Here is a 24,277-nt window from a genome sequence, read left to right as displayed (position 1 = left end):
CAAGACTACAATATCGAGAGCAAGGGATCTGAGGACAAGAGCAAGGTGTGATCTTCAACGTGGAGGTGGCTGCAAAGCAATTAAAATAGAAGCTACAATGGTGTTTATTGATGGAAGTACAAATGTTAGTGGCCATCAAGAGTAGTCTGAAGTCACCAGTAGCAATTACTCATTGTGTTAATTTTAGAAGGTGATAATGAGATCTAGAAAGCCTCTGAAGGCAAGGAAAGTTGTCCTGGTCAAATAGCAAATGGAAATAGATGCTTCAAATGAGGGGTAGGAAATGCTTATTTAATATTAAAGTAACTCCAGTGACCTCACGCTCTTGGCATTAAATGCACTGTAATCACTGGATGTGTCATCTCGGACTCCCGGGGAGCACTGTCATCTGTGGTGCACTACAAAGCCCCGGGCATGGAAAGTGAGAGACACGCTTCAGGCTTATCACGGGTTAAGAGCAGCCTCCTAATGTTGCTGAGGAAACTCCCAGGGGGGATGACGCCTGCTGTGAAAGACAAGCAGACCATAGTGCCTGTGGCCTTTGATGCTGAGCATAGCGAGAAGCACCGGCAGGGCAGGGAGAAGGCAGTGCGGCCAATCAGCGCAGAGGACGGGGAGCATCCTTCTTCCTGCCTCCCTGCTCTCTCTGTGGGCGGGCTAGTGATGAACACGCACCGCTCTCCGCGGTCCCCGCCTGCCTGCCGCTCCCTCCTTCCCACCGCCCACTCAGCTCCTCATTGGAAGGCGCAAGGTGCCCCTGCCTCGGAGCCCGTGCGCTGCACCGAGGGGTCATTACAGAGCTATTCCCATTAAAAGGGCACGAGCGGGGCGTGGCGCGGGAAGCAGGCATCGCCAGCAACCGCGTGAACGCAGCGTGTGCATCGGTGACTGCTCCCCGGGCTGCTCACCTTGCAGCGCGCGCGCCAGCCTGGACCGTGCAGAGCGTGTTATCATAGCCCGAGAATAGGCTTCTTCCTGCACTATCAGAGCCCAGCAGCCGCCGCATCACAGCTGGGAAGCAGGTCAGTCCGCGGCATGGCATGGCTATGCGTCGAACAGGCCTCGCGCACATTTATTTTAAAATAAGTCACGCTCCACATAGGAGGTGTGCCTCCCCCGCCTATAAGGACTTCCTGCAAGTTTTATTTCAGGGAGCGGGGGTGTAGCCTGGTCTCTCAACTGGGCTCTGCAGAGCCACTCTTGAGGCTCTTGTGGGTGCCGCCGCCGCGTGGAGGTACAAGGCTGCTCTGTGCGTGTGTTGTGGTGCTGGGACCCGGGGTCTGCAGCGGCACACTGAGGTCTGTCGGTGGTGCCTTTCAGTCCTGCATGTACTGTGTCGCTGCATAAAGGCCTGGTGCACAGTGCCTGGCCCTGCAGGTGGTCAGTCCTCAGGCAGAGTGCGTGACGGAGAATACAGTTTTAGGATGAAACGTTGTACGTTTTCACCTGAGGCTACACGTTTAGTGCAGTGTATTTCAGTAGAGCACGAGGTGTGTCTCATTTCAATACCAAGTTGTTGCTTGTGCTGTTTTGATGTGTGTGGCGCTGCAGGAGAATCTGGAGGTAGTTACGCCCCTTTTGGTGAGGTGCATTGAGCACAGGGTGGCATCACTGCTCCCTGTGTCTGATATGGCGCTGCTTCGGCCCAAGGCTTCACGCTACTTTGTCTGGTGGGCGTAGTTAGGTGGCGGCGGCATGCTCCATTCTAGGGTGAGCCTGATGTAGGAGCTGAATGTGAGGTGTTTAGATGAATGGGTTGTGCATCAGGAACATTTATAATGGTCTATGTTTTTATTTTAGTGCGTCTGGGAGATTCTGGTGACAGCGTTTCCGTGTGCCTGTCAGAGTGGTGCTGCAAGACCACAAGGCGGCCGGCTCGTTTTGACCATCCGCGGGGGCAGGAGGGGCGTTTGATGGAGCAACACTTGCTTACGCACTCTTTTTTTGGCATGTATGTGATGCAGATTCACCTGTCAATATACCCTGTTGTTGGGCGTGGGTGTGTTAAGTTGCAGAGCCACCTGTTAACATACTCTTATTGTAGGCGTGTGTAGTGTAGGGACACCTAGTAATACATGTTTTTGTGTGTGTGGTGTTGAGGATGCACAAGGTGGCACACTGTTGGCCTAGTTATGAGTGGCTCATTAAATTCCATCTGTGAGTAAACGGGAGATAACCTTTACATTGCGGTCATCACACTGCAATGCTATTATAACGCAGTTGTTACAACGACTGCGTTGTTACCACGCAAAGCCATTACTATGCAAGTCATTACATCGACTTGCAGTAGATGGCATGCTACCATTAGGAATAGTATAGTTTACTATTCCAACACCTTCCCTACCGTTACGTAGGCTGGAGTTCGAATAGTAAACTATAAATTTCTAATGTCAGCGCGCCATCTACTGCAAGTCGATGTAATGACTTGCGTAGTAATGGCATTGCGTGGTAACAACGCGGTTGTTACAACGACCGCGTTGTAATGCCACACAATGTAATGACTCGCGTTGTAACGAGTCACATTCTCCAACATTCGTTAAATGAATTTAACAGGGGAAAATATGGTAATTAACGTATCATGTAGATTTTGGTGTGTGAAACACCAATGTGTGCATGTTATTCCCCATAAACTCATTATAGGTATTATTTATCGCACCCGGTAAATAACATACCCTGTGGTATCGCTATTTATGAGGGGCAATAAATAATGTCTCAATTCATAACCATGCCCATAACAGGTGCTAGTTATTGCACCTGATAAATAACGCAACACGTGGTATTGTTGTTTATCAGGGGCGGTAAATAATGCCTCATCAATTTGTAAACTGGTAGAGTATGTTGTGCTTTAGGGGCATAGCTACAGCACTTTGGTCCTGATTACGAGGTAAGATGTTATTCATCACCCCTGATAAATAATAGATAATACCTTTACGAGTTCATAGGGAATAACATGCGGATGTTGGTGTTTAACGCACCAAAATCCGCATGATACGGAAACTACTGTATGTCCCTGTTAAATGTTGTCGGGTTTGGCCTGCCAAAATTTAATAAAGGTTGAGCTACTTAAAGCTTCTGATAATTATCTGATGTGTTAAATACCTTCCAACTCGTAATTCTGACCACTCGTGAACAGGAGTTTACGCATGGGTCGAAATATTACGTGGAACTCATAATTAGGCCCTACAACTGCGCAATCGAGGAGAGCCTAGTGGCACACTGTTTTTGTGGGCGCTTTGATTTTGATAGAGTACCTGAGGATACATTATTTTGTAGTGTTGCTGCAAAAGCACCTTGTAGCACACTTTGAGGGTATGTTCTACATTGCAGGAAAACCTGGTGGCAAACGGAACGTTAGTGTGTTTGATGAGTCCGCTGCACCTGGTTGTGCACTTTCAGTGGGCGTTTTGTTGTTTGAGGGGCACCCGGTGATACTTTGCGAGTGGGTATGCGTGGTGCTAAAGGTGTGGCTTGGAGCCAACTTTCTTTCTGTGGGGGTTTTTGATGAGGCACAACTTTCTATTTGTATGCTTGAGGACTGGAGTCAGGTGTACCGGAGGTACTCGCTTTGGATGGATATCTTTGATGCTGCAGGAGTGTCTGGTTGTGGCACGCTGTTTTTCATCTTTTTTGGATAGGCGCAGGGGCGTCGCGGCACAGGCACACTGTCGCATGCTTCTGAATCTCATGAATTTCTCAGCTGCGGCTCGCAGGCTCCTGTTGGACGCCCCCACCCCTTCTCGTTGCGCTGCTGCGGATATCAGGTTTACTATCTGCTGCAGGACCCGTGCTGCAGTTCACTCCTCCTCGTGCTCGCTTCCGGGGCTCGCCTTGCGCGCGGAGCGGCTGCTGCAGCGCACACGCGGCAGGTCCCCTTTGTAAACTGTTGTCCTTTCCTCCCACAGAGTCAGTGCAATATCCCGGCCAGGATCACGCTCCCTCCGAAGAGTGTGAGGCGTCCCAGCAGGCTTCTCACACCTGACTCGATGGAGGTCACTGAAGCCACTACTGCCCCTCGCGCCCGGTGCCTGTGCGCCGGGCGCTGCAGGTGATCGCCCTCCCGTTATGATGATGGACCCTGATTGGCGCAGGTCGAGGAACCGAGGCGCAGCCCCCTCGGCTCCCAGGAAGGCTGGGGGCGAGGCCAGGCGCGCGCCAGCTGAAGCCAATGCTGCACATGATGACACGCACATGAATATTGATGGTCCTGCCGCTGCTGCAGGCAGGCGCGTGGCGAGCAGGATCCCGGCTGCTGCAATGCTTCCCACCGCTGAGCGCCCCACGCCTTTCGCCACCGCGGCCAAGGACCCCAAAATCGTCAACCTCCGCTTCCTGAGGCGGACTGTGGTGGAGTCAGACCAGGAGGAGCCCGTGCTCGAGCTGGCCGTGCCTCTCCAGCAGAAGAAAGCCATCCCTATTTCCAAAACCAGGAGGGCCATTGCCAAGAGGGCGCAAGGGGTCAGCGAGGAAGGAGGGTCCAGCGGCGGGGAGGGCTCCTGCGACCCGGCGGGGGTCACTCCGGAGAGCGGCAGCCTCCACGAGCTCCGGGAGCAGGTCAAGGTTGCAGAGCAGAACCATGTCCCCGACGCCCCTCAGGAGCCCCCCAAATCCACGCAGGGGGGAGAGGTCAAGGAGGACGAGGAGGAAGAGGCCGACAGCAAGGCGGTCGCCACCTCCCCCGACGGCCGCTTTCTGAAGTTTGACATTGAAATTGGACGGGGCTCCTTCAAGACGGTTTACAAGGGCCTGGACACGGAAACTTGGGTGGAAGTTGCGTGGTGTGAGCTCCAGGTAAGCGCGCGACTTCCTGTGCTCCCTGGGGCACCACTTCAGTCTGTCTACTGCATGTACGCAATAGTTTTTGAGTGTTGAGTAATTCCCTTGGTGGTAAATAATGAATGTACAGCTAAACAACTCGTGCCTGACTCTGAAAGTTAAAATCTATTGCAAATCTTTTCTCACTCACATTCATTGTGGATATGCTAAAAAAAAAAGTGGATTTTTATTTTTGGTAGGCCTGCAATTTAAGACACAAATTGGTTTCAGGGGTGTCCTGGGCCAGTTGGTTACACAGGTTTTTCATCAGCCAGGGCTATCTGTGCACGTGCACACATCAGATGGTCTCGTGTGTGCGCATGACGTGCTTCTGAGGGAATTGGATAAATAACCGTGGCTCTTGCTTTCTATGTCTGGGAGCCTTGTTTGGGGCTTGGAAGACCGGGCCTCTCTCCATGTTTGTTCCATTGCTGCCAAGTTTCCCAGGTCCGTGCGTGATCTGCTGGTCCAGTACATTTTTTTCCCCTTTGAATTCTGGGGCTTTGTCTAGTTTGTTTATTAAACAAACGAGACTACAAATCCCATAATTCAAAGAAAAAATCTGGACTGATGCATGGACCGGGGAAACTCGGCAGGGCATTGATACCAGTTGCACTTCTCTACTGGTGCTTTGAGTCGTACAGTCAAGCAGTATTTCTTCCAATTTGTCCATCTTCTGCCCTGGGTTATACAGATCTTGCCTCTTGTGTGCAGCTTTAACCCCCAGCTGTCAATCGACTTTCATCTTGAAATAGGCAAAATGATAAATGGAATTGCTTGACTCGGTCTGACCCCTGGCAATCTTTCTTGGCTCATTCCATGCAATAGTTTTGATCCGATTTTGAACAAAAAACATTGGAATGGAATGCTATGGAGAGTAATTACCGGTGGATGAGATTCCAGCAGTGTGCCCGACGCCTTCTTGCTTTCTTGGATAACACGGACGAGGTTGGGTAATTAACCAGGCGCGCGCTAGCCTGCAGTAAAAACAATTGGAATCGACCTCTTGTTATCATATCTTCCCCCTCCCCTGATTTCGTCGTTTGCCCCCCCCGGTCATTGCGCATCTCCCATCCTGAAATCCCACACTCAGGCAGTAAACTTGATTTACTGGGTTAATTTTGGAACCGCAGTCGCGTGTGTCGTGAAGCACCACGGGAAACCGTGTAGCTGCGTTTTTATGCCGATAACCATGATTGGACTTTAAAGCAATAAACCGCCTGGGACTACTGTCATGTGTGCAAAGAATATCCTGTTGGAGACGTCATTTTTGTGCCGTACTTAGCAATGTTTTGTTTTGCATTCTTCAGCTGAGTAAAAATTGTAATGAAGACTCAAAAAAAGTTTTATAAAATAGTGTTTGGAAATATCATTGTGGCGTTCGGGGAGAAACGCCATGGGTTCTGCATCGACCCCCACTTTTTAAAGAGCAACTCCACTGTATTTGTATACTTTTTAATTGTCACTTATATAGCGCCCAGCTGCTGCTCGTGTGGTGTTGTGGCACAATAAGGGCCTCGTTTTTGATTCTCTGTTAAGTCTTTTTATTTTTTTACTGTGTGTTGTGTCCGTTTTTTTGTTTGTTTTTTTTACTTCAAGAGTTGCACACATCACAGTGCAGGTGGTCTCACATAATCATAAAGCATGGAGTATAACTGATATTTATCAAGCATGTCAGACTAACATTTCAGCCAATCCAGTGGCTCCTGTGCTGGTCTACGCTTCCAGTCCTGGAGTAGCATCAAAAAACCCGACTTCATGTTTAATAGGTAATACAGTTCCCATAAAAAGGAGTTATGTAGATGAATGTACAGCTAGAAGTAAAACCACGAAAGGGCATGGCAGCAATGGGCAGTCAGGTGCTATTCCCTATAAAATCCCCGATCGGAGATGGATCTGGCTTTTCTCTCGAATCTACCTTTCCCGGTGTCCGGAGGTAGTCCGCCGTCTCACCTAAGTATAGGGCAGCATGTAAGCAAACGTGTAGTGCTGGTCCAGAACAGTCCTATCTGCTGACACCAGTGTGTGGGCCATCTAATCCTCAATAAAATCCAGCAGGAGCATATGCCCGCCCCATACAGGTCTGCAGTATCCCTCTCTGAGGTCACCAACTCCACCACATTGGGTGGTGCCATGGGACATGACCCCCATGTGCACACTTCACACTCGCAACCCACAGGTACACATGTCCCTGTCCTATACAGGTCTGCAGTATCCCTCTCTGAGGTCACCAACTCCACCACATTGGGTGGTGCCATGGGACATGACCCCCATGTGCACACTTCACACTCGCAACCCACAGGTACACATGTCCCTGTCCTATACAGGACTGCAGTATCCCTCTCTGAGGTCACCAACTCCACCACATTGGCTGGTGCTGCAGGACATGACCCCCATGTGCACACTTCACACTCGCAAACTGCAGGTACACATGTCCCAATCACATACAGGTCTGCAGGATCCGTACCTGAGGTCACCAACTCCACCACATTGGGTGGTGCCGCAGGACATGGCCCCCATGTGCACACTTCACACTCGCAACCCACAGGTACGCATGTCCCTGTCCCATACAGGTCTTCAGTATCCCTCTCTGAGGTCACCAACTCCCCCACATTGGCTGGTGCTGCAGGACATGACCCCCATGTGCACACTTCACACTCGCAAACTGCAGGTACACATGTCCCAATCACATAAAGGTCTGCAGGATCCGTACCTGAGGTCACCAACTCCACCACATTGGGTGCTGTGGCAGGACATGACCCCCATGTGCACACTTCACATTCGCAAACTGCACACCGTGCCAATCAGTCAACCAAGAGGCTATCCTGCGGTGTAAAAATTGCTCCGTTTTATGTAGAAAAATTGATTTTGTTTGCAGATTGTAGTCAGTGTGCAGTACAGATTAATTTATACAAACTGTTTTTTTCAATGTTAATTTCTCCACTAGTTTAGCCTAGAGCAATTGTTTTTTTTATGCCACTCTTGTGTTACGCCCTGACGTTCTGCAGTCCCAGATTTATTTACTTTTGTCCTCCCACAGTAGCCAGGAGTAGGCTCTGCTGCGATACACGACACCCACTGGTGCCACATACCTCCGAGCTCTAGCCAGATGCACGTGCCCTGCCCACCCCAACAAACACTGAAACATTCATCATAGCAACTCTCTGCCCTCCACTTTTAGCTTATTGGATCACCGCAGCAGCCCTTTGTGTCTAGTGCAACAGATGGAGTCACAGGCTGGGTAAGGGAGAATCTCTTAATTGCTGAGCCACTGGCAGAACAGGTGCCATCTTCACTCAGTCGTACTTTTTAGTACCCTACTTCCCCCTTCTGCCTTCCTCTTCCTTCCCCAGCTACACCTACAGGGAGTGATCATTTGGGCCCTAGGTCACTTGGCAGGGTCCTAGTGAGTAGCAATGATCTTTTGTGCTGTGCACAATTCTACATCCTTTATTCACCAGCCAGGCCAAGAAACGGGTTTTGAGGGTATCCCCATCCAAATAAGAAAATAAACATATGTTTTCCACCAATCACAGGTAACTAACTGAGCTATGCAAATTAGCAATAAGAATCCTTTAAAAATCAAGACTATTAAGGGTCTCGGGCTAACCATTCAACGTTGAATGGTGTTTGTTCATTGCTCCAGAGATCAGTGGAGTTAAAAAAAAAATAATCTCACGTGTAATGTTACTCACAGTTTCCCAATTTTCCAAGTTCTTGTCAGTGTAAGGCATCTTTCCACGCTGTTTTCAGGGAATAGTTATTCTACTACAATAAATAGATGATGATAGCATGATCATTTTTTTTTTCCAGCTGAAACTTTCATATAAGTGTAGCTGGAATTGGCGGCAATGGCTTTGGGGTGGTCCCTGTATCCACCAGGACCACCCCCAAAACTGCCCAGTTTACAGTTGAGGAAACAGTTTTTCATGAGCATCACAACACCTTAACAGTCCACATACCAGCTACCTCTCCCCATCACCTGTTGACTGCATGCTTGCCTTTGATCATGTACATTGCTCCGCCGCCTTTTTGGCTAGCCTCTCCTTATACAGATGCCGCATGCATACATACAGCAATCGCATGAGAGTGAGCATTATGTGTCACTTTTCCTCATTATTCTAATGTCCCAATCTATTCTGGTCTGTGAAGTTGGATTACAAGCAAAGCTTCCAGGATCAGTAAATTGGCCTCCATCTCATACAGTGCATGGAAATTGCTTTTCCCACAGCCCCTAATTTTATAGAGGGAGGAATCGAACAAGGAAGAGAAAGTAGGGGAGAGGTGGCGAGGTGAACCAGTGCTCCATATCAATCTTGCATTGCTTGGGGTATGTTTAGTCCAGTAGATTGATATGTGATAAAATATGAGCTTCCATTACATAACACTTTTGATTGTGTGTTGGTGGGCGTGCCGGCAGACTACCCTATGAGATTACAGCAAGATAGCTTGAGGTTGTGAAGCCCCCAGACCATCTGTCTGTGCCATTACTGTGACCCCCTTGGTAATTTGTTACAAACTTTCTTTCAATACTAGTTTATTGTATTCCATTTTTTAACATTATTTTTGCAACCATGTTCAACAGTCTGCTTCATTATTGCCTGCAGGCTGTGCACTCCCTGCGGTAGCAGTAGTGAATACACAAATAGCATTGTATCTATTTTGAGTTTGATGTTGGATTGTGCCGACTCTGCCCTTTCAATCGCCCTTCATTTGACATGGCTTCATAGTGTGGAGAATTGCTCACCATTCTCTCCACTGTCTTCTGGTGTCATGGTGAAGGTTTCTATTAACCTCCACTTGACCACTGAAACCTTTTGTTTACCTTGCAGCACATTACATTTTGTTCACCGCAAGGCTTTTGTGACCCAAGGAGCTACATAATTGATTTTCTGTGAAGGAATGTTTCATGAGCAAAGCAAGGCTATTGGCGGATTCGTTTATTACCAGGGTGAAAATTGCAGATTGCGCCTGGTCAATCTTTGACTTGTTAGCTTTGTTTTGTGAACACCACTAGCATGCAACTTATGATGTACGTTTCTGACCACTGGAACGTTTCTCATAAGGAAGTTCAGTGGTTGCATTTTGACTTTGTCAGCAACCTGGCCTTTATGAGATCAGAAGGTGAAATTGTGGGCGTGCTCAATGCCGAGATAATTGTTGGTACTGTATTCCAAGTGAAAACAAAAAAACTCATTTTTAAACTTGTATCTGTCCTCCATGCATCTGCAATGTGCCACTAGTCTTCACACCTTGATCCATTGTATGAGCCTGTTGATGCTATATTATCAGATAGTCAGAAGCTAAAGTGCCTACACAGGATCAGGGGCGCTATTGTCCTTGAATTTATGAGTTTACCATCGATGAAGATTATCCATACTTCCAGTATCCTATTCAATTACATACACCTTCTCAAGACAACACATGAGTTCTAAGCCATGAAGGTATGTTTAATAGGTTAAGATCGTACATTCATTCATAGGGTATTACCGAAACCCTGAATTGAACTCAGTAATCCATATTTGATTCTAATTTTTGTCAAGCCTACAATATGAGTAATATTAATCTTATTTCTAAGAATTGAGGGAAGCAGCTCCAGAGGCTCGAGATTGAAGTCTGTCTCGCCTCCAAAATCACGACACTTTATTTTTTATAGCAAAATACACCAGAAAAGTCAATACAGTCCGCATGAGGTGGGTGAAATGATACATAGACTCAGCAAATCACAGCATTGAATAAAATGCGACATTGCATAACACCATCACCTAAGTGAATAAAATATAGTCCCCTTTTGCCCTAATATCATCGGATATGAAAGTAGAAGTCTAGTAACACATATAGCATTGAAAGGCTTATGACACACAGGCTCACTGAGCTTCAGGCAGGAAGAACCTCGAGCATTGACATTTGAAAGAAAACTTCCCCTAGAGTTCACCAAGGAAAATATCTAATTTAAAACGGAAATAACAGAATCAACAAAACAAATTAATACATTTTCAGTGCACATTTTGCTGCATGGGAAGACAGAAGAAATGAAAACACAGTCCTGTTTGAAATACAAGATGGAGCCAGGGCCTAGTGTTACCACTTTAAGGAAAACCTAGTTTTGTAGTGTGCAGCAAGTTAGTAATGCAAATCATTCATGATTTTATTAATTAAAAATTCTCTCTAACATGCCCCAAGATTGATCAAAACCCTTTCTTTGCACCCTTCATTTGAGATAGTAAGTAATATTGTTCACGTGTCATAGAGCAGTTTCTATTCATTTTCATTTTGTAAGAGTCTGGATTTCTTATATTGAAAAGTTGTGGGGTTCCAGTGGTGCTGAAGAGGATTAATGTAATATAATAAGATAACAACCATCTTTATACCAAAATCTAATTGGGTTGACCTCTTGAATATCTAAAGGCAAAATGGATGATCCCCATAGATTTGAACAAACCTTGATAACCATTCCAACATGATTGAAAAAGACAATTGGTTTGTTGTGGTCCTAAGACCTTTCAGTCACATTAATTAGTTTATGGTAAGGTCTGAAAAAAGTTTTTTGTTAATTGCTGTAGTTTACCAGTATATAGTTTACTCTTTGTTTGTAGTGTTTTCCATACCACTGATATATGGACTACTTCTGCTCTTCAGAATAAGTTATTCCAGGAATACCTGTATTTCAGGGATTCGCCAATCGTATAACGCACCTGCTTTGCCACCTACTTCAAGCAGATGACCTGCTAAGGGTGTGGCTTGCAGACCTATTTCAAATATCGAAATTCCCAAGGTGACGAAGAATGTTACCCTCTTCCTCCAACTACAGACGAAAGCTGCCAGTAATGTCGCTCATCCTACTTAGTATTTCTGCGAGGTTTTTCAGTTTGGCCCTAAGGTGGGCTATGGAGATTTGTTAAATCTTCAAATTATTTCAGTAAATATTGGTATCGGCCCCAATCTCTTGTTCCCTACCTCGCTGCTATGCAATGCACACAAGTTAGCAGGAGGAATGGCACACAACACGTGGAGCAAAATATTCCCATAGCCACGACTATGTTCTTCCGACATGTTTAAGAATGATACAGCATGTGTCACTGCTGATCTGGCATTGAAGACCATACACCCTTCTTTTATCACTGCTGGTTTCTACTGACTTTTATATTAGCCACTGCCCTGTTCACTGGAATACCTAGATCCATTCCTATGTGCTCAGTGCCGTTATGAGCGTTGTTTTAAATAATTATTGGCATGCCACAGGTTTCTTGCTTCAACGTAACCAGGCAGAACTGGAATCTGAGGTGCTCCAATTATGTTAGTCAACTTATGCTTTGCTTTTGTGATCTCATGTTTTTTGGACCAACATCGAGTTGCTCCAATTTAAAGTAAAGCACTCCTCTATTGTAAATAGGGAGAGGGGTAAGAACCATTCCACCCCAAAGCGTCTTTGGGACTTTCATCCGTGAGGATCGATCTTTCGTTCCATTAGGAGTGAACTCTCTTCATCCACAACGCATCAGTTCATTCTTAATACTAAGGCTTTGCTTAAGAAGTGCATTTGATGCTGTTATTGCTAGTGAGCTTCCTATTATAAGGCATGTTATATTTTACTGCCTTTTTATAAATCTGCCCACTTCTTCAATATATGGATGAAAACATCCATGTAAGGCCATATTTTTGTGTTCCAGTCATATTTCGAATTTATGTTCATTTATTTAGTCAATGAGGAATCGGCATTAAAAGGTACGGCACCTAAACCTTACCACCAGAACGTTCTACAAATGTAATCTGCAGAGAAACACAAGATGGTGTTAGACTAATGGGCCCTCCCTCTTTCTCACTGGAGTTAATTTGTATTGGTATTTACACCTTAGCAACCGCCAACAGAGATGCATCAGAATTTAAATTGAACTTTACGGCACCCCTTTAGAAGATGCCTGGTCCATATCCAGAATATTCTTCAATGTGTCATTCCCATCATTGAACTTTACGGCACCCCTTTAGAAGATGCCTGGTCCATATCCAGAATATTCTTCAATGTGTCATTCCCATCATTGATTGACCAATCAACTACTTGTCCAGCATATGGACCGACCTCCACAGCCTCCTCGCGAAAGCAGACATCACCGACAATCCTCCACTCATCGCTTGGAAATAGCTCACCACACAGGACACTATGGCCATCATGAACTCCATCCACTCAGGAGCACCCTCTGTCCCCACTACTTTTTCAACCTCCGGAGCATGGAAATCTGCATTCAACTCACCCCCATCCTCAATGCATCCATCTCCGCGGCCACATTCCCAGAGCAATGGAAACACACAGAGTGCAGACCCCTCCACCAAACCCTCCCTCCCCCACCCTGCAAACCCAAAAACTACAGACCCAACTTTCTGCTCCCTTACCCCACCAAAGTCCCCGAAGGTTAACAACTCGCTGAACAGCTAGAAAACAACAACCTGCTGGGCACATCCCAGATCGGCTTCTGCACCAACTGCAACACCGAGACCGCCCTGACCGCCACCACATCAGAACCCTCCTCGACCCGGGTGACACAGTTGCTCTTAACCTCCTCGACCTCTCAGCAGCATTCAACACAGTATCCCATCACACCCTCATCAAGAGGCTTCACCACCTCGGCATCCAGGGAAATGCCCTCTGATGGGTTGCATCCTTCCTCACAGGATGAACCCAGAGAATCCACCCACCTTCCTTCATGTCAGAACACAATAGCATCTGCGGCGTTCCGCAAAGATCATCCCTCAGGAACTGCGTTGCCTACTGAATGAAAACCAACTGCCTGAAGCTCAAAACAGACTAGACTGAAGTACTGAACTTCAGAAACAACACCTCACCGAGGAACAATATGTGGTGCCCCCCTCTCCGAACTCAGACCCACATCCTCACTAACAGATCACACCTGCAACCTTGGCATCATCCTAGACCGCAAACTCACCATTAAATGTCAGATCAATGCAGTTGCCTCCGCCTGCTTCCACACCCTTCGTATGCTCCGAAAGATTTTAAGATGACTTCTCGCCGACACCAGGAAAACAGTCACCCAGACCCTATTCACCAGCCGACTCGACTACGGCAACACACTCTATGCAGGAATTTCCACCCAACTCCTGAATTGACTCCAGACCATTTAGAACTCAGCGGCAAGCCTCATCTTGGAGCTCCCCAAAAGGACCCACATCAACCTCTACCTCAGGAACCTCCACTAGATCCCTGACCAGAAAAGATGCCAGTTCGAGGATGTTGACAAATGCCTACAAAGCCCTCCATGATCAAGGACCTGCATACATCAACCACCGCCGAAACGTTCAAGAACCCTCCAGACACCTGCGCTCCCCACCCTCGCCTGGCACATACTCCTCGCTTCCATCAAAGCCACGGTGGAGGTTGCTCATTCTCCTACCTCATCGCCAAGACTTGGAATGACCTCCCCCTCCACCTCCGAACAGCATCCTCGTTCACGGAATTCAGAAAGGGACTCATGATATGGCTTTGACTCACAGCAGCATGATTCCTGCACCTGGATATCCTACCACACTCTATGTCCTACCTGATGATGATGATGATGATGATGAACTGATGATGTATTTCCTCTCAGCCCAGGAGCACTAAGTGATGGCTACCACTGAGCAATATCGCATGGTGGGCTGTGTACTTTACCACTGAGATTCCCGGACTTCCCATACTGCTGTACTACAAATTAGTAACCAAGATACCACTTTTACACACCTAATAATTCAAGGTTCGTGAATGTGAGTCAAACGCAGAAATGAAACCACAGTTCTCCCCATTTAAAGTGTTCTTCACAAAGTGAAAATCCTTAACGAACAGAAACCAGGCTGGCCCTAGCAACAGAGGATGCTATCTCCACTAGATTATAACTTTGACGAAGCATTCTTGTGAAGGCACTGTATGCTACTGTGGCCTGTGTTGCTGCTGTACGACAATTATTTTAGCTGGGTAATAAAACAAAGAATTATTAATCTGGGCCCCTATATCTGTCTCTCTCCAGCTGTGTTGTAGTCTGTGCCGCGCTACAGGGTTTGTATCCCGAAGGACTATGAAGTCTGTGAATTGATATGTCATGTCATTATGTTGACCAAGGGAGCTATCGGTCAAGGCTTACTCCAGGAGTTGAGCTAGTGTACTGCTTTACACATATAACTTATTGTGCAGTCCTAGCTTTGTTTTGAAAAATAATATTTTGATTAAATTAAGGAAGCACATTGAAAGTGTGCACCAACTAGTCAAGACTTCTTAATACACGATCTTTGTAAAGGAGTGTTTGCAAGCAGTGTGTGCTCAGTTATGGCCATGTAATGGGCAGGGTAGTAGTCTTGTCTGATTCGCAGTCTTCTCTTGGGACCCCTACATGTCAATGATGCCTAGCTAAGAACATGCAAAAACAACAGTTGATTGACAGAATGCAGAACAATGTCATACATTCACCCCAGTACAGAGATCTGGGCCTAAATCCATCGTCTTTTAGCTCGCCATTCCAGTTTGAACCCAGCCATATGTAAATCAGTCTTGACCCTGTGCCTCATGGGAACAGTCCAGCCCGAACTGCCAAGCCAAGTCCTCCCTGGACTGGAAACAAGCATCCTAGGACCGGTTTTGGGGTTTAACCCCTCTTCAGCCCAGGATAGCTTGATTCCAGTGGCATGGAGAGCACAGGACTTGCGTCTGAGCATACCGGTCCCACTCGGGGTGACAAATGCAAAAACAACAGTTGATTGACAGAATGCAGAACAATGTCATACATTCACCCCAATACAGAGATCTGGGCCTAAATCCATCGTTTTTTTGCTCACCATGCCATTCCAGATTGAACCCAGCCATATGCAAATCAGTCTTGACCCTGTACCTCATGGGAAGAGTCCAGCCCAACTGCCAAGCCAGGTCCTCCCTGGACTGGAACCAAGCATCCTAGGGCCAAGACTGATTTGCATATAGCCAGGTCTAAACTGGGGTGGCATGGTGAGCAAAAGAATGATGGATTTAACCCAGATCTCTTGACTGGGGGTGAATGTTTTGTTCTGCATTCCGTCCATCAATTGTGTGTCTTAGCTGAGAACATAGCTTGGATACACTGTGGGTTCAGTGCTGTTCAGAACATAATGGTGGATACTCCTCATGCGTCACTTGTACACAAGAATTTATAGTAATTTCTAAGTTAAAAATCTATCTAAATAAAGCAGTGCAACAACAACCTTGTTCCACCCCTTACAATCGTAATTGATTGATCAATATTAGTTTGCCCTTCTAAACACGCGCTCAGAATAACTTGTACCAGAACATATTGATATATTTTCACGTCAATTTCTACGAGTTGAAAATGTTACCTACCAGAATCAAGTCAATATCATTACCAGTTAAACATGCGCACTATTTTGAGAACAAACGAGGAATGCAAAATAAATGCATGAAGATACAATGTAACTACTGGTCCATACACTGGCGTTTGAGTGTAGCGAACTCCTTTTTTATTTGTATCTTAAATCAACTTCGCCACATTGCAATGCCTAACCGCCTCAGTGTATGCACAGCTTACTATTTAAAATGTAAATTAGATCTGTATTTCTCATCTGACACAACCATTGCACAGTGTGCAAGCATATTAATTATTCAGAGATTTTCTTAAACATTTTGAAAGTAATATATTCTATTAAAATGCTTGTAATGATGACACTGGAAGTTGTAAAAAGTAAGTTATTTGATTCATTTTTGCTAATTTGCTGCATGAAAATGTTTGTTCTGGTTAGCATATGACTTTAAAATATTCCGAATGCAATTAAACAAGTTGCGGTGAGGTTTACTCTGATTCTTCATATAATTTCCCCCCATAATGCCCCACAGATTACTCAGCAGTTCAACCATCAGTGCAGCTAATCAGTTACAACTAAACTTGGAGCTATGGCCACGCTGGTGGCTAATGGTAGCTCTGGTGACCTCCAGCCCTTCATCTCCTATGGTGATACCTACAGTACAAATACCATATGTGCCTACAACGCTCTCATGGCAAAGTTTCAGCATGCTGACTTACACTGGCTCATGTTCACTGTCGTTCAAATAAATGATGCCAGTTTTTTTTTCCAGTGTTTTATTAAATCTTCAATCTTTCTTTTCCCCCATGGATGTTTTCCATCTGATTTAAAAGATAGAATTTTGTTTTGGTTCCTCTGTTTTTTGTTCAGATTTCATATGTTTCTCCAATTCTATACTCTCTCCATTGGTACACAAAGATATTAGCCAAGGAGTTTCCCCAGGCGGTAGCTATATGCCATGGCTTGTGTATGACTTGCAGGACAGTTTCTGTCCCACCAGGTCCGCCAAGTCGTTCCTGCAGCCAACCTGGCTCACCCATCAGCAGGTCACCTAGGCTGAGAGTCTTTCCCCTAACACTAGCTATTGTATCCGCAGCTTTTCACACCACTAACCATCCTGCACATTGCATTTTCTGATGTTCTGCAATCACTACTCGGCATTAAGAAGGAAATATTTGATCCCGATCCTAAAGGAGGCAGGGTTTATACAGGTTAAACCAGCACACCTGTTTTTACAGTTAATGCAGACCCCCAGGATTATGTTCCATGTTGCTAGTTTTCTAGTGGGGGCGGTTAGGATCAAGAAAAGTAAGTTGTCCAATAATCTAACTAACATGGTTTTATAATGGTTGAATTTTAATATTTTAATATTGTCCATATGAAATGCTTACTTCATGAAATTAATATACATATATGTAAGTGATGTGAAGAAATTGTTTTATCTAATTGACCTTTTTAATATATTTTAATAACTGACCTCTTTTTAATACATTTTAATAATTCAGTTTTTATAAAGAACTTACTGTAAATTTATCATGATTTGATTTTGTATTAATTATGAATTGATTGTGTGAAATTGTATTGTTCCTATGTCTTTTTATGATATTAATTTATCGAAATAAAGTATTTTGACTGACTGTCACTAACCATCCTGTACATCTGGAGCACATTGGACCTGGGGCTCAAGCTCTGACATGGTTGACCAGTGTCCTGAACATTATTGTACATTCAGTCTGGCTTCCTCCTTATTCTACAGACTTGCTGTGCACCCAGGTTTTTTACCTCTGTCTCTCTACCCCCCCCCCCTCCCCGCTTGAATTACACCCTTTCACCACCCTCACACCTTCAGGTAATTTACTGCTGTTGATACATTTTTGATTGTTATCTCCAGTTGGGTGTCTCGTTCTTGATTTTTCATGCATATTCCAGCCCATTTCACAAGATAACAAAAAAATGGTTGAAATCTTTTCTTAAAAAACCGACTCACTGGTGGAGAAGACGACTTTGGGCTGCCATGAAAGAGTGAGCGGCAATGATTATTACTGAAACCCTTCCAGCGACTTCAACTGTAACCAGAAATAATTCCAAAAAATCTGATTACTGCAGACCCAATTAGCACCCACAAAATGAAGAAACTCTGGCTTTGTTTTGGCTCAGATTTTTTTTTTTTTTAGTTTACCAATCACAACGCTACAATGCACTGTGGCTCGGCACTCAGCCAGGGACTGGGGGCCTGGGCATGTTCTCCACGCAGGATGTAATGCAGCCTGCATGGAGAACTTGCGAAATGCGAATGACTGTTTGGCCGACCCAAGAGGGCAGACCAAACAGTCATTGCGTATTTAGACGGGTGCTACCCCTCTTCCCCTGCCCTACTCTGTGAGCAGAGCAGCCCGCCCCGCCACCTCACGCAAAGCTGCCAGCAGGATAAAATAAACTGATAACATTACATTATTTTCAATCTATTTTACTTTTTCACTGCGTCAAAGTAGTGGGGCGACGCTCCTCCACCTTACAGGAGGAGCCGCCACTGCATATATTCTCTAACCAACAAAACCAGAACCCCCAACCCTAGATGGTTTTATTTTAAAGTGATCTCCAGGGAAGAAATGCAGATGCCAGATTCGCTCAGTCTCGCAAACTGATGTTGAACAAGATCACTCAACCCTGGTTGCTGTCATGAGAAATTCCTATTATTGCGAGCTTCCAAAGTGTCTAATAGGGATCTGTTAAGTCATTCACATTTGTGTACCGCTATAGTCCATTTCCTTGGACTTGTACTGTGTCTGTAAGTGGGTGATATTTCTGCTAGACTGGAACGCCATCAATCGGCTGTCTACCATTTGTTAGTGTTTGGTTGTTTGAGTTTAGATGAAAGGTTGTTTGTGTAGTTGCTTGTGAAGAGAACTTGATGCTAAAGACTCATGGGTTTTCTTATTTTAGAACCAAAACGTCACTTAACCCATTGCTTACTGTAACTACTGACATGTTTCTAATGTAGATGACCGTCCCACTGTAAATGCTCGAAGGCCAGAACCTGCTGCAGCAGCAAAGATTAATGAAGAAGCACTATGCATTGGCTGAAAGGTACCCTAGGTTTCGCCCCAGTACGGGCGCAAAGTCTATACCTCTGGGTGTATAGTAGTTCACCTCTGACTTTCTGGATGATGAATTAATCTCTGTTAATGCTTTTGACGCTCTAGATGATGTATTCATCCTCTAGGAGAGAAGGATTGATGTGTTGGTAATGTAGGATGAAGCTAGGGTCTGTTGTATTTAGGTGCATGATGGCTAAGGGTGAGTCTCTACTGCAAATCTGAGGCAACACAGCTCATTTGCGAAGCTCTTGTGGCTCCAACTTAACCCTCATTGTTTAGTTGTACGTTGGTCTCTTAACTAATTTCTTAAGAATTACACTGTTACACAAATGGCCTTTGAGATGTACATATGGGGGGGGGGGGCGCATTTTCAAGATGGCGCCCTTGTAAGCGTGTTCTCCGAGAGCTCTACTGCCCACGCTCTGCATCAGGGCAAACGCTGCCCTTCCCCTGGCCTTTTCTCACCTGGGGCTGCATCTGTAACTGGTTTCGATTTAAAAAAAAAAAAAAAAAAAAAAAAAAAAACAAACAAGGTGTAAGCTGCTCTGGCATGTGCAGTGCCTCAATTGGTGGCAGTCAGCTGCTTATCGTGTCACTTCACCCCGCTGCACCCCTGCGAAGACCGGCGCTCTTCCGGCAGGGACTTAAATCTCCAGCAGTGTCCTCCTGATTAACTGCACGCCTGCAAATCCCAGTGGCTAGCCGCCTGCACCGTCCTGGAGCTGTTTCTTCAGCCCAGGCTCCTCCTGTGGTGAACGGCCATGCATCCCCAACTGGATTGCTGACCAACTCTGCTCTGCTGCTCCGAGCTCTTCATCTACCAGGAGTTGCCGGTACCTGGAGCTGGGGGCCAGGAAAGAGCCCCATGAACGACTTTTCTGCCACCCATAGGGAGCTGGGGGGGAGAGTTATGTGGCGGGGCCTGGTGCTTCCTAGTGGGATACCTCAATCGCGCTAGCTTTCAACTGCACACTGTATTACTGAGGAAGGCCATTCTTGGCTCAGCGCCTTTCCTCTAATTAAGCGCCACAGCCACCTGGTGTCCTATGAGCAGGGGGAACATCCAGAGGAGAAGACTGGCCTTGGGCTTGGTTGGATGGGCCTTTGCATGTAGAGGGAAAGTGCTGGGCTGCGCTGAGGACTCTGCCTCCGATTTGAAGTTTCCATGTCTTTCGTGGGAATCCTCCTCCTCGGCTTTGATGAGCAGTGCCATTGTGGCCCATTGGAAGCCTTTTAGGACTATTGAGGGTTTCGTCTCACTGCCTGCACTTAGCCCTTCTGCCTGACTTAGGAAGGTGGACATTTTCTGGTCACGCATACCCCCAGAAACAATCAGGCTACCACTAAGGGCACACTCCAGTGCCCTGAAGCAGATGATTCGGACTGTGCAGCACGGAGTGGTAGATTTTCCTGCCAGAGGTGCTGTCTTCAGCCCTCCATTGACTGTACATCCCTAGATTACACCAGATTCTAGTGGGGGACACCGGGCTCGGAGTGTTCTGCCTACCTCCTGGTGCTGGCGGACACGTTCCACACTTCAGTGATCCTCTCTTCTGCAGAAATAGGAGTCCGTCTGCAGCACTACCATGACCTCCCAATGCAACCCAATATGTTTGCTAAAACGGTGGCAAAGAAGTCTGTTCAGAATAGAGAAGCATCTCTGCCCCACCTCTCCTCAATTAGACTGCGACGGGAAGCTCCCACGGGCCCGCGCACCTGTAACAAGGGCACTTCTTGAAAAACTCTTTGGGACCCTCAGGGAGGATTTTGCAGCACCTAAGCAAGATCTAATGATGGAGGTGAAGGACCTCAGTCGAGATCATGGTGACCTGAGTTAGCGAGTGGACTCTTGGAACAAACCTACAGCACCCATGAAGAGGAATTAGACGGGCACAGCCAGGAACTCCTTGAGCTAAAAGACAAAAACGTGGAACTTCAAGATCTCTAAAATAGATCTTGGTGTTCTAATATTCACATAAAAGGAGTATACTTGAAGGCTGTACCTGGAAAATTGGAGGACTGTTAGCCACCTGTTTCACCATGTGGCCCTAGAACTTGCAGACCAAGACATCACCCTCGACTGAACCCGTACAGCGGGTCGCCCAGCCCGTTCCCTGAGACAAGTGCAAGATATTCTCTCTTCCTTAGACTACTATAGACAAAAGGAGGCCATCATGTCCGTGGTGCGTGACAAGAATAATGTTGACTTGGAGGACATAAAAATGTGGCTTTATCAGGACCGTTCCTCAATAACCCTGCAACGCCGTAGGATGCTTCGGCCTTTGACAGATTTCCTACGCAGGAAATAATTAGATGCAAGTAGGGGCACCCCTTCTGGCTCCAATTAATCTGGAATAGCAAGACGCAGAGTATCTAACCCTTAGAGGAAGCCCGATCACTGCTGGACATGGCGGCTCTTCTAGAGAAACCCTCCCGCTTGCTCACCTTTACGGGGTCCGGCCTCCCTTCATGTAGAACTGCGCCATTCTACACGCTCAAAGAAGAAAAAAGTTTGTAAGCCCTCTGAAGCCGAGAGTGGTAGAGAAAGGACAGCTCTTCTCTGCCAGCTGCAATATTGTGACAGCGCCTCAGATAGCGAACACTGATGGCCTAACGGATCGGAGGCTGTTCCTACACCAACTAGCCGGCGAAAGATCGTCCTCCCTCCCTCGAGGCTCCAATTTCATTTTGTTTGTAAATTACTTGGGCCTAGGGATCTGCTCCCTCCTCACTGCTGCTGTCTTCTTGGTGGCACAGCTCCTTGGTTACATCTAGTTGGAGAATGGAGAGACTTGTTGCTGATGACATGGACCCTCAAACTTTGGTTATTGGTGTTCTCAGGCGGGGGACATTTTTGACTTGTTCTCTTCTTCCCCCCCCCCCCCCCCTTTCCTCCCAGCTGACAACATCCATGTTCTCACATGTGCTACAGAAACCACATAACCACAATGAATTCAGGGGATCTGTGTGCTTCTTGACCCGTTAGACCATCCCTGGACTCCACATCCTCACCTATGATTAACACACACTGCAGCAATGTCAGGGGTCTTAATGTACCAGCGAAGCGTTTTGCGCTCCTTTCTTTCCTCAGGGATGCTAATTACGACGTCTGCCTCATACAGGAAACTCATTTCCTCAAAGCCGACTGGAGGCATTTACGCTCTGTGTGGTTTGACCGCCAATACTTCTCCTCGGGTCAAGGGAAGAAGGCAGGGGTGGCAGTTCTTCTAGCAACTAATTTTCCAGGAAGGGTGTCATAAACGCACATTGAGTTGCCTGGTAGGCTCCTTTCGCTGCACATCGATCTGAAGGGTCATAGGCTTATGTTGGTTGATCTCTATGCCCCCAAAGACCACCAGGAAGTCTTCCTTTAAAGACGCAATAGGCCGCGTCCTAACCACTCTAGACACAGACATCATTATTGAGGGTGGCTTTAACATAGTATTTGATTCATAGCTGGATAGATCCACCCAGATGCCAGGGCAGACTGGTGCTCTTGCACATGTCTGTAAACAATGGCTGTTATGGGGTAGGGAGTGAACTCCTAAAGTTAATCAAATTATTCACTTTTAATGTGGTGCTGCAGCAAGCAAGAGTTGTCAGCTGATGCTATGGGAAACCTAGTGAATAACAAGTATGAGAGCTTGTGTTTGCTGCGCACAATTCACGTGGTGTGTACACACCGGCATGTAAACATGATTTCACAAATGTTTGTTTTATTCTTGAATTCATTTTCAATTCAAAAGGTGCATATACTTCTATACAGTTACACAACTTTTTCAAAAGAAATGTTTAACATTGTACATCTGTTGCTCATGCATGTGAGTTTCAAGTAAACAATGGCTGGCAGATGCAGGACTCAGACGTGTGGCGACAAACACACCCAACTGTGTAGGACTACACTTTGTTTTCTGCGGCACACCAGACGTATGTCTGAATTGATTTCTTCTTTATTCCCTCATCCATCACTAGTGCAACTGTGGCAGTGGATATTGGGATAGCTGCCCTTTGGCACCACTCTCCTGTCATCTTCAGATGTGCACCTCCTAGCTCCACACATCCTCCCCGTAGTTGGCATCTTAATGCTAAGCTTCCTACCTATGAAAAAACACTCCTTGAAATAACAGCCACTGTTAACTCATTCCTGGCTACTAACAACACACCATCCACGCCTATAACACTACTGTGGAATGCATTTAAGCCATAGTACGGGGCCCATTTATTGCTATAGTGGCCCGCCTCTGCAAAGATAGAAGGGATATGTTAGCCCACCTGGAGACTAAAGTCAGGAAATTAGAGGGATCGCATAAGAGCTTTGGCTCGCTTGCAGTGTGGCGTCAACTTGCAGCGGCTCGCATGAAACTAAAGGCCCTAGATATGGATAAGGCAGAATATGACGCAAAAGTATTCTGTAGGAGGGAACAAAGTGGGACACTTAAATGCCCACTGCCTCCGTTCCTAAGCTGTACAACATAGGGTTCATTAACTGGTGGGTTCTGATGGAGTTCCAAACCATCAGGAGGAGCTTATCATCCAGGAATATGAGCGTTTGTATGCCGCTCTCTATTCACCTGAGTATCTTGATGCTCAAAAGCTTGACGCCTATCTGGTGCCGATCCCTCTAGCCTGCATCCCTCAGAAATATATCTCCAGTTTAGATAGAGACATCACTCCCAATGAAGTCCTTCTGGCTATACAATTACAATGTCTACAATGCAGTAAGGCCTCTGGGCACGATGGGTATATCACAGATTTCTATAAAATATTTGGCCCATTGCTAGCCCCCATACTGACTAGGTTATACAATGCCTTTAGCACTACTGGTACCCTGACAATCGCAATGCAACTTGCCATGATCAGTGATGCCCAAGCCAAGTAAGGACCCTAAGCACTGCTCCTTATACTGCCCTATTTTGTTACTAAATATGGATGCTAAGATCTTTACGGGCATTCTGGCAAATAGACTGGCTCCCTACATGTAAGGCCTGGTGGACCCCGACCAGACCATGTTTATACCTGAGAGGGGCTGCAGCGATAAC

The 24,277-nt window shown here is 46.2% G+C and overlaps 1 protein-coding gene across 8 annotated transcripts in view; it reads left to right on the top strand.

Annotated features, from left to right (window-relative positions):
• The first annotated feature begins 736 nt into the window (after positions 1-736).
• WNK2 (WNK lysine deficient protein kinase 2) overlaps positions 737-24,277 on the top strand; it is a 647,264-nt gene continuing 623,723 nt past the window's right edge. For 3 of the 8 annotated variants that reach the window (XM_085624590.1, XM_085624589.1, XM_085624587.1), the window contains exons 1-2: positions 879-1,022; positions 3,903-4,788. In XM_085624590.1, the coding sequence (XP_085480716.1) occupies positions 4,063-4,788 (726 nt within the window). In that variant the 5' untranslated portion in view covers positions 879-1,022; positions 3,903-4,062. Of the gene's footprint in view, positions 1,023-3,894; positions 4,789-24,277 lie in introns of those variants that run through there. The other 5 variants (XM_085624584.1, XM_085624585.1, XM_085624586.1 and 2 more) reach the window with 5 other exon arrangements.

The sequence above is a fragment of the Triturus cristatus genome, chromosome 9, assembly GCF_964204655.1.
Source record: "Triturus cristatus chromosome 9, aTriCri1.1, whole genome shotgun sequence".
NCBI classification, from domain to species: domain Eukaryota; kingdom Metazoa; phylum Chordata; class Amphibia; order Caudata; family Salamandridae; genus Triturus; species Triturus cristatus.
Note: the sequence above shows the minus strand (reverse complement) of the source record. Positions and strands in the feature narration are given on the sequence as shown.